An 11,653-nucleotide genomic window follows, 5' to 3' on the forward strand; every position below is an offset into this window, starting at 1 on the left:
AAGCTTTGAAGTTGATCTCCAGGTAAAGACACCGGGAATGCTGAGAGTGATTTTTCCAAGCTGCCTTCGAACTCAGAAGGCTGCACTTGAATTGCAAATGTTTAGGAAGCAACTGTAAGAATTATATTTGGAGTAATTCATTAAAATATTAAGGCAACTTATTAATTCTTATTTTTATTTTATACCTTTAAATTCTTCCATAACTGTCAGAGGTATCAAAGTCTCAACTCTAGCTCAGCCCCTATCAGGACAGACCATATACATTGGTCTGGTTTTATGGACCACATTCAACAGGAATCCTAGAAAGCAGAGAATACAGGAGTGACACTGTATAACCAAGGAACCATAAATCCTTAGCACCTTAGACTTTGCTGAGTGAAGGTGAGAGAAGAAATTTGTCTCTAGCTGTCAGTGTAAATTTTTCATTAAAATGCTGTAAAGGCTTTTTTAAGACCCAAGATACACTGCTTATGCAGCATTTTTAGCAGGGCTGCACAAGAGAATCACAAAACCCCTCCACAGATTGTGGTCCTCCAGCAAATACAAACCACGCTGCAGCATTCCTCATTGAAAATAGGATAAGAGCAAATACGCTGACAAGGAAAATACAAGTCTATACAACTTCACATCCAATTTAAACAAAGTTCACATCCATTACAAGCTGGGAAGCATGTTCATATTCAAGAGGAACCTGTTTTCCTGTGCCTCAGCAGAACATCCTAAGAGATAAATAGGGGTTGGCCTCCTTTGGAGTAGGACATTCACTCCTGCTCTCCTTTGGGAATCATGCCAGCATAGCAAGCAATTCCTAAGATACAACCTAGAAGAAGGTTTTCAAGTCAGAATGAACCTGGATGTGTACTCGCCCCACATTGTTTCTGAAGCACTCCCTGGAGGAGAGACCTCAGGAGATCTCTAGTCCTACCTGCTTCTCAGAGTAGGGACAGCTGTGGGGTCAGTGCTCAGGGCTTTACACTCGAGCATTGAAAATTTCCAAGGGTGGAGACTGAACAACCTCTCTGGGTCACTGCCTTACTGCCAGCTTGCCCTGACAGTGAAGTAATGCAGTGTTGGATGTTGGAGGGTTATCAAATGCCTACAGAAACAAAAGTTAGGAGCTAAATAGGGATATGACAGTCAGATTGACCCATTGCCTGGTGTAGGAGGAAGGCAATAAGCAATTACTGACATGTGCTACTTCTCTTTTATTGATTCCAGGTGTACAATGTTCACTATACTATGAGCATTAATGGAAAAGTACAGGATGGATCAATGGAAATAGATGCTGGAAACAACTTAGAGACATTCAAAACAGGAAGTGGGAGCGAAGAAGCTGTTGAAGTTCATGATTTTCAGATCGTAAGTACTGCCACCCTTGTCCTTCATGTAACATGCTCCAGCAGTACATGGACACCTGCCCTGTCCTGACTTCTCTGCCCCAGCTGGTCTCAGGTTCCAGCCCCCAGCTATCCACACAAACATTCTTGCTCTCCTGTCCTTCTTTCACAGGAAGACAGGCAGTTTCCTCCAAAACAAAAATCTAAGTGCTTTTTGAGGACTGGCTGTGCCAGGTGCCACTCTGGAAAGTAGTATGGATTAGGCTCCATCAGGTTTGGTTTCATGTTAACACTTTGCATTTTCAAACCACTGAGCAGAACTACAACATGTGCCTTTGGGTCTTGCTAGAGAAGTGTTCTGGCAGGCTGTGACACAACCCTTGCAAGGTTTCGTTGTGATTTGAACTGGAAAAGCCACCTCCCCCAGACATAACTGTTTTAGAAGCATAGGGTCAACACAGTAAGCCAAATAGACACTAAGGAAAAACTCCTATACAGCACTTGACCTGCAGAACTTTCTCTGCCCTGCAATCAAGGATAGGACCCACTCTCCATGGCTGAGCCTGGGCTCATCCCCCAGAGAGAGGATGGAGGCATTTAGCACAGTTTATACACCCATCACCAGACAGCAAGGTGCTGGGCCACTTGGGCTGACAGCAAACACGTTTGTGTATCCCAGCAACTTGGCTGTGCCTGCTTAGCACAGAGCCTGGACTAACAGATGCCAAATCTCAGCAGAGCTAAACAGCTCGGAGAGAGTGGTTCACTGAACTGTACCACCCCTGAGCTACTAAAGGCACACCTCTGTGAAGTTGCAGAAACCCATTTACAGGGCCCAGACCCTGCAGTTAATATTCTCAGTTGCAAAACTAAACTACTAAACTTCAGAGTTAAGTCCTCTGTAAATCAGAGTAGCACCTAAATAAATAAAAATGCTGCTGCTAGAAAGACTTGCCCAGTGCTTCACTGAACTGTACCACCCCTGAGCTACTAAAGGCACACCTCTGTGAAGTTGCAGAAACCCATTTACAGGGCCCAGACCCTGCAGTTAATATTCTCAGTTGCAAAACTAAACTACTAAACTTCAGAGTTAAGTCCTCTGTAAATCAGAGTAGCACCTAAATAAATAAAAATGCTGCTGCTAGAAAGACTTGCCCAGTGCTTCACTGAACTGTACCACCCCTGAGCTACTAAAGGCACACCTCTGTGAAGTTGCAGAAACCCATTTACAGGGCCCAGACCCTGCAGTTAATATTCTCAGTTGCAAAACTAAACTACTAAACTTCAGAGTTAAGTCCTCTGTAAATCAGAGTAGCACCTAAATAAATAAAAATGCTGCTGCTAGAAAGACTTGCCCAGTGCTTCACTGAACTGTACCACCCCTGAGCTACTAAAGGCACACCTCTGTGAAGTTGCAGAAACCCATTTACAGGGCCCAGACCCTGCAGTTAATATTCTCAGTTGCAAAACTAAACTACTAAACTTCAGAGTTAAGTCCTCTGTAAATCAGAGTAGCACCTAAATAAATAAAAATGCTGCTGCTAGAAAGACTTGCCCAGTGCTTCACTGAACTGTACCACCCCTGAGCTACTAAAGGCACACCTCTGTGAAGTTGCAGAAACCCATTTACAGGGCCCAGACCCTGCAGTTAATATTCTCAGTTGCAAAACTAAACTACTAAACTTCAGAGTTAAGTCCTCTGTAAATCAGAGTAGCACCTAAATAAATAAAAATGCTGCTGCTAGAAAGACTTACCCAGTGCTTCTGGAGCAGCCACTTTCCCCTTGCTGGATCTAGAAAGGCGAGGAAATTCAGCTCCTCGGCTTCTCAGCAAGTACAAACAAATCCACACCAGAAGACCCTGGACCCTGACTTTCCCAACAGCTCCAGTTCTGCTTTTATGAAACTCTTGTTAACATCACCATAGCAACATTATTAGCAGCTGAATAAGTGCATCTACAGTGAGCTCTTCTCATTTGCCTTTGCCGTTCCACATCTGCACAAAAGCATCAGTCCACTGGAGAGATGCTGAATTTATTTTGCCTTCTTGTGTGTTGCTGGTAAGCTACTGCCTGTCACAAGATCAGAAATCAGCTCCCAACACCAGCCAGCTAAAGAGACCTCCCAGGGACGGTGCCCACGTGTAATTACAGAGGGCCAGGGGCAGGCTCAAATGAGAGCAAAGGGATGCTGCCACTTGGGTTTTGAGCCAAGACTGCACATAAAGGAGAAAGCAGTTGAAGAGATATGCTTCCAATAGACTGGCATTTACATTAGCAGCTTAGGATTGACTGGCACTGCTGGAATAATTGCATGGTCAGTGAAGACTTGGATTTGGCAATATTAGAGTACTCCCAGTACATGTGGTGCTCCAGAGAGCCTTATTTCCTAGTGCACCCATCCCTGCATAGCCTGTTTTTCTCTCACTGCTTTAGAATTATTCGATTAGCTTTGATGGGTCTGTGTCCAACTCTACAGGATGCACACAAACACAGGACATGACTCAGGTGCCCAGTACCATCCATCTCATGCTGCACTAGATGCCCAAAGCATCCATGATGCCCCCTCAGGGCAGGTGAGATGGGTCATGCTGACACCCGTGCCCTTTAGTCCTGGCAGCTAGAGGCCAGGCAGAAAACCAGCACACCTCAAAAGGCACTAGGTAATTATATTTAGATAGTTGACTGGAGCTTGCACACCTGTATGAAAAACAAGAAGTTTTGCCTTTTATAAAGGCTATCTAAATTCATAAGATAGAAGAGAGCTCTTTTACGGGTACTCCAAAACTACAGCAGTAATGTAGAAACTACAGACAAGGTTCCCATGGCAAAATGCTGATGCCCAAGGTGCTGGCACAGGGCTGGAAGGTACATTTGTGCTGGTTTGAGCTGAAGTAGAGTTAACTTGCAGGAGACTTGCTCCCTCTGAGCTCCTAGGATATCCTTTTTTTGCTCAAAATTAGACATCCATGGTTTATGCAACTGCCTTTCACCCTTATAGGCCAGATGAAATCCCACACACAGATTTCTGCACCAAATTCCTCATCACAAACTTGCCCTTGCTGTCACAGCCACTTATGTGTATAAATTGAACCAAGCTGCCCCCGTATTTTTGTAAATCTGTGTCACAAGGGTACCACAACACCAGCTAACACCATTTTGAGGCTGCCCACGTTAGGTGCAAAGTTACAGTTCAAATCATGTCAACTAATTCCTTAACAGAGCTACTCCAAGTAGCCTACAGCCTGCATGGGAGCACTTACATAAAACACCCCCCACTTTCAGAAATCAAGCAAAAACTTTCTAGGCCCATTTGACCAAAACTGTAAATCTAAAATGAGGGAAGAGTGTTTTACTGCATCTGGTTTTAAATAAGATTAACCTTCAGACTGAAAATTCAGTGGCAATTTTAGCAGACCTGGAGCACTTTCTTGAGGGTGGTGAGGAGCTGGGGGACTGTGCACAACCCCCTGCCTTCTGCTTTTGCAGGGCATAACTGGGATCCGTTTTGCTGAAGGAGAAAAGTGTTACATCAAGGCTCAGCCAAAAGCTCACATCCCTGAAGTTGATGCTATGACTAAAGCAAGCCTCTCGTCTGAGCTGGTAAGGGTTTTTGGTTTTAAAAACTCATCTTTGTAGAGAGAGGGTCCTAAAGAGGTATTTAAATGCAAATAAAAATGACATTGAAAGCCACTGTGCTAGTCGTAGGGTTGTTTGAGTAGGGTGGGATAGCTGAGAATTCATTGACTGGCTGCAAGGGGTCCCTGAAAGGTAAGAAAACCAAGATTGGTGTCAGACATGTCACTGTGTCCAGGGACATCGTGAGAGGCTGCAGATTAGTGAGTGGGGAAACCACAGACTGATTTCCACCAGATTCACAGGAGACCTCCATGACAAGAACATCTACCTGAGATCAGGCTGTGCACAATGCTGGAAGGGAGAGCATGGAAGAACAGCTGCTTTAGTCGATATAAAGAGGGATTTTGGTACATCCCAGGAGATTTCTATCCATGCTCTTGAGCGGAATCATGGACTCCATCCCTCAAGCCCTCTGAAATAGTCAGTAAAAGGGAACTGTGGAAAACAGCGCAAAAATTCAGGTAACTCAGGAGAAATAATATTTTGTAAAAAAAATAAGAATTTACCTTCTTAGCATCAAACTTGATTTCACAACATGCTAACTAAATTTCATAGAATCTGCATCACAACCACCATAAAAGCTGCAGTTGTCACCCAGATAATGCCAAACCCCCTCCTTACCTTACATTTGCAAAATAGAAGTCTATCTCTTCATGTGCATGAAGTCTGACTTTCCCAAAGCTCAGACCCCCAAGCCCATCACTCACACAGGAGTGGCTCCAGAGACTTGAGCACGGCTGAGCCTGGATGCTGGTGGGGGGGCTCAGCCACAGGCAGGAGATACAGGAGATCCACAACCCCTTTCCCTGGGTTTGCTCTGCTCCCAAGAGAATAAAAACAGATACAATTAGCTGGGAGAGAGACACTGTTAAGGTTGCACCTACCTGCAATAGTGCTGAGATTACTGAACATCTACTTTAAACAAAGGGGAAAAACTAAATCAAGTCAGCAAGGCAGCAGAAATATTACAAAGCCCTCTAAAGCTGTTGGGATTTTCCACATGATGGGAAAGAGAACTCGCATGAATTTCAGGCAGAGAGCTACATCTCTCCCGCCTTGCCTTAGTTTAAAGGCAGATGAACTTCTTGACTTCATTAACACTATTGCCTAAAGTCAAGGTTTGAATTTTTCATCTTTTTTTAAGAACAAAGTCACAGACCTGAAGATATTACCCTAAAATAGTCAGGAAGTTATTTCTGATCTTCTACCTGGCGACAATAAACCTATTTCCTTGTCCTGTTTTCTGAGCATCCTCTCCAAAGATGCATCACCTACACAACCACAGTAATGAATCGTATGCACCGAGGCCAAAACAAGCAGCTGACTTAGCCCTACCATTAGGACATTAACCTTTCCCTGTTGCTCGACTTTCCAGGTTAGATCTACAATAGCAATGGCCAAGTAGTATTAATTTTTCTAGAGCAAGTCCTCTCTCTGATGCACAAGTATTTAGGAGAAAGAGTGCATATGCTGTTTTCTTACAACACACATAACACCACTGCCTACAAAAATGGCTGAGTAAAATGAGCTTTTATAGATACCCAATTCCTGACTGCTCACAAGTCAGGATCATCTCAAACAGAAACAAAGGATATTTTTATTTCTGGAAACTAGACTCGGATATTTCTGATGTTGATAAAAGCTTAAGTGGGCGAATATAAATAAAGAGCAGTAGACAGATTGGATAGCAAACTTAAATGACTTGAGACCTACAAAAGAAATCAATAAACACACTGAAGAAACAACAACTCAAGGGAATAAATTGATCTAGTCAGTTATATAACAAGTTTTGATGACTTTTATGGAAGCAATTTAGAATTTTAACTTTGAAATCATACTGGTTTTCATGATTCAAAAGTTGGTTTTCTTTTAATATTTCACTGTTGCTATAAAATACTTACACATTTTATGTAAAATAATACTTTGAACTAACAACTTTAAAGAATCAATCACTGGCATTTTCCTACATTACTTTGAAGATATGAACCAAAAACCTGCAGGGTACACTTCAAAAAGGCAGGCTCCTTTAACTTGCACTTCAAGCTTTTGGTCAATTGAATTGCTTTTACCAAATGAGACCTTTAATCAGACTGATCACGTTGACTTAAAACTGGAATCTGGAGCAGTTCTCAAGCTATAATCCTCTCTAAAACTTTTGAACAAGATTCTACATCCCATGCACACACACACACATTGTAAATACAGTTATATATTGGGAGTACATCAAATGAGAACAGGGCAAAATAAAAGATTAGGGTCTTGGGTTTTGCTGGTGTATTTCATTGCTGCTTTGCTGAAGGTGGTAAATCTTAAGAGTTGCTACCACCTGAAATTTTGGTGCTTTGGGCTGAAAGATCTCTGACACCTAGCCCTTGTACTTGGGGCAAAAGCCTTCCAGGACTGAGATGGATGAAATCATAGTCCCAGCAAAGCTGACTGTAGTTTTGCCCTTCATTTCAGTGGTGGCAGCCTTTCCCCAGACTTTGGCTCAGTACAATCAGTTTACATTCACAAAATAGAAGGATGCTTGGTATTAGTTGCAGCAGATGATTACACAGTTTGGTGCTCAAGAATTAACAGCAAGCAGGCACATGACTGCTCACTGAGCAGCAAAGGATTTATGCTCTTCTATTTGCAGGAAGATGAAATCATGCCTGTGAGATTTGACAAAAACTCCCTTATCTGGGTGGCTGCAGATGAGCCTATCAAGCACAACAGCTTCCTAAGCCCCAAAATTTTAGAGCTTTGTGGGGATCTTCCAATTTTCTGGCTGCGACCAACATATCCCAAAGGTAACACTTCTTTTTTTTGAAAAGTATGTTATCCCTACCTTCATCTAATGCCTTCCCTGCATCAAGTTTGCCACTGAAACTTGCACATCTGGGAAACCAGACTCCTTTCCTCCCTTGCCCAGCCTGTCTTCCCATGCATTCGTGGGTTCACGCCGAGATTGCGGGTTTGAAATTTATCCACTAGATATTTTCCATACTTGTATTTTCTCAAGATAATTTATATAGCCTATGTGTGTGACTTACTGTGAGATGAAACATTCCCAGAGAGGTCAGCCTTCTCCTGTAAAAGGACAAGACAACAGCTTAAACTAGCCCCCAAAACATTTAGGCAACTGACACCAAGTAGCAGCAACATTATACCTGGCCCAGAGTTAGGGAATATCAAGCTCCTGGCCTGGGACCATAGCCTGTCCAGTTTTCTACCCTGCTTCTCCAGAGGATTTCAGTGGAGTAGGACAAGATGCTTTAAGCTAGCCAACTGGTGGATGGATTATGAGGTCCTGGGGGCAGTCCCATCATTGAAGTACTCTCACCACCCAGAGCCAAGCTTAGCAAAGGTGTTCAGGGGTCACCACGGAGATGGCAACTTCTCCAGGTGACTTTCAGGCCTGGGAGGAGAAAAGACTTGAAAAGATTTATTCCTCCTTGGTCCAGGTAATGTCAGAACACTTGGGTGGACAACACTCACCAAAAAACCTTCACATTTTAGAGCACCTATGGATCCAAGCTACCGATTTTTTCCACTTTTCTCATGATCTTGCATATCCCACGAGGCATCAAAAGAGCAGCAAAGCTGACGAGAACCCATTTTCCACCAGGTTCACCAGCTGCCCTTGAGAGCAGGGCACCATTCTGTCATACAAGCACTTTATAAAAATGAGATGTGTATGACTGGCCTTGCTAGTACTGACAAGTGCTGTTGAGTTAGCATCAGTGACAACAAGGTGGGTCAAAACCCCCCCAAAAACCTCCTCACACGTATTTTTGCCTCAGGTATAGAAAACAGGCAGGGGGTGGAACAAGGCAATCACACTGCTTTGGACTGACATTGGCTGCAGATACAACACAGCAAGGCAAGCATCTCCCATGGGAACGCTCATCAAGTTTGCCAGCGCACAGTTTTGGCTTTCTCTCTGCCCCCTACCCTCTCCTTTTATTTTTAATATTTAAAGACATCACTGAAACCTTAGGTAAATACAAGGACATACTCAAGATAAGATTATCCTCTGGCAATTATGTCTTCAGATAACCAAAGGAGAGAAATGAAGAGAAACAAGCGACAATCAGAAACAAACTTTGATGAGGAAGACTTGGAAATTGCTACTGAAGAAGAAAACCCCAGACCACCCACTGTGCAGCTGACTCAAGAGCTTGATCACCTGTCTAATGGAACCAGGCCAACAGGACAAGAAAGGGATGAAACACGTAATCCAGACAACCCATATAACGTAAGTATTTGCACTGTAAACTTCTTTCAGAGCCCAGGACTGTGTTATACAGGTGATACTGGTGATTGTTTTGTAGGGTTTTGTTTTGTTTGCTTGTTTTGAGTTTTTAAATCTGCACAATCCTTGCCTGTTCAGGTTGTCTCTGAAATAACAGACTTGTAAAACACTTAAGAGGCTCAAAAAAAGTCTTCCCTCAGTCCTCTTCTCCCAGTTTTCATTACACTTCAGCCTGAAACAAGCACAAGTGCTTGAGGGAGCAATGTTAAGGCAAGTTGATACCGAGTTGCTTTTTGGTGTTTCCAGGTGCATATAGAAGCAGCACTAGAGATCTGACAAGGATAGGACCTTCTAAGAACATACCAAAACTCGTCTTGATCAGACAGTTGAACCCCATCACTGACTATGTGAAGAGACAGTCCAGTACCTAGAAACATGTTTCCTCTCAAACAGAAATTAGTATCACACATGACTACTACAGGGGAAAGCAATAATAGTGTCTGGTTGCAAAGAGATTAGAGTCCAGCCAAACAGATTTGTTTTCACAGCCTCTTTCCTATCAGGGTAAGCAACCCTAGTCTAGCAAGCAATTGACAGGGGCGAGTCTGTTTAGAGACAGCAACAGTAGGTGGAGGATGACCATTGTAAAACTTGTTCTCACCCTTCAAGAAGCAGCAGCCCACAGAAAGAGCACAGGAGCCTCCCTGCTGTGTCCCAACACCTCTGCTGCGCCGCAGGAAAAGTGGCTGTACAGTAGGCACCTTCCAGTCTACTGCACCAGCGCCAGACAATTTACACCCACCATTTGGTGCAGCAGGAGTAAGTCATTTTAATACAACACTGTCACAAGATAAATGCCTCCTGCTTTGGAAGTAAGTCCCAGCTTTGACTTGACATTTATGCAACAGCGGGAGATCATTATACTGTGACAGCATTCTGCCGAGTTGACATCCCTTAATTAAACTTAAATTAATCACTCCAAATAAAGTGGATCTAAATCGACTCTCTCACAAGGTCAGTGTGCTGGAATGTAACTTCTCCTCACAGCTACTAACGTGACCATGTCCATGAGGTGTGAGCTGCCCTGACTCTGGAGGGAGGGGGCAGAACAATTGCCACAGGTCGGTTCTTCCAGCCAGGGAGCCACCAGGCCAAATGGAGCACAGCCAGTCAGATACAGTCGTAAGAGTTGCCTCAGCCTGCAGGGCAGGATTCACCTTCACCAACATTGCAAAGATGCCTATATCCAAGCTTTCTTAGACACCAAATAATTCCAATTAAAAGGACTATTAATTATACTGTAGGTCTTCCCTGAAGGATGGAATTAATCCTTCCTAGAGCCATTTCTCCTCACCCAGTGTCAGTGGAGCCTGGACGATGAGCTCAGGTGTAGAAGTTCATGGTGCAGGTATCTAAATCCAAGGATGATGAATCCTGACCAACAAAATGACATTCTCCCTGCTCTCAGGAGTGGGAATGGGTTGCTGGGGTCCTGAACAACACACAGCTGTCACCAGCATGCTGTACAAGCCCCGACAAGAGGTGGCACCTTTCTGTGCCTCACCTGCCTGTGGCACTGCTAGCTTTCTGAATGAAGAATACTCACATAAAAGCTGACTGGTACTTCAGCACCCAAGTGTGGTAGGGGTGGGAGGGAAGGAGGCAGACAGAGACATGGGAGAAATACTCAGAACTGCAGGGGACAGGGGAATAGGTTACCGAATAGTTTCCTGGGAATGCCATAAAAAGCAATAAAATACAAGAATTAAAACATTAAAAACACTGCTTCAGGCATTGTCACCTACATGAAAGACTCAGATTACTGTCTTGATATCTTTTCCATCACTAATATTTAAAAGTTGGGAGCTTACTGCTGCTGGATCTTTTGCAAGGACTGTAGAAGAAAAACAATGAAGTTAGAGCAGCCTGTTGTTCTTTCCATTTTACATGGGTGATTGCACCAATTCTACGCTTCTAGCAAAGAGAGCAAGACAAAAGAAAACAAAGAAAATAAAGCAAGATGCACGGGTCACTTAGTGGGAGTTCAGTTGACTTCCACAGGACCAAGATTTTGGTTTTCACCCTCCGTAAGGTTAACAGGAGCATGGGTATATTCTGCCATTCTCTGAGAACGAGAGCACTGGGATGACACTTAATATTTTCCATTTCAGCAGCTGGAAGGTGAAGGGATGGCTTTTGACCCCATGCTGGATCACCTGGGCGTGTGCTGCATCGAGTGCCAGCGCAGCTACACACAGTGCCAGAGGATTTGTGAGCCTCTCATGGGCTACTACCCGTGGCCTTACAACTACCAAGGCTGTCGTACAGCCTGCCGGATCATCATGCCCTGCAGCTGGTGGGTTGCTCGGATCATGGGTGTTGTGTGAGGAAAACATTGATCAAAAAAAAAGGGAAAAAAATAAATAATTGTAGGCTTGACA

At 43.7% G+C, this 11,653-nt stretch overlaps 1 protein-coding gene across 1 annotated transcript; it reads left to right on the forward strand.

The window, feature by feature from the left end:
• Positions 1-1,218: 1,218 nt before the first annotated feature.
• Positions 1,219-11,599, forward strand: LECT1 (leukocyte cell derived chemotaxin 1; the record flags this gene model as incomplete). Its single annotated transcript, XM_009077312.1, has 5 exons — positions 1,219-1,359; positions 4,826-4,939; positions 7,614-7,767; positions 9,013-9,215; positions 11,384-11,599. Coding segments are annotated over 5 exons (828 nt in total), but the record flags the coding sequence as incomplete, so codon positions are not given.
• Positions 11,600-11,653: the final 54 nt, after the last annotated feature.

This window comes from Acanthisitta chloris, unplaced genomic scaffold (assembly GCF_000695815.1).
Source record: "Acanthisitta chloris isolate BGI_N310 unplaced genomic scaffold, ASM69581v1 scaffold1656, whole genome shotgun sequence".
Taxonomy (NCBI): Eukaryota; Metazoa; Chordata; class Aves; order Passeriformes; family Acanthisittidae; genus Acanthisitta; species Acanthisitta chloris.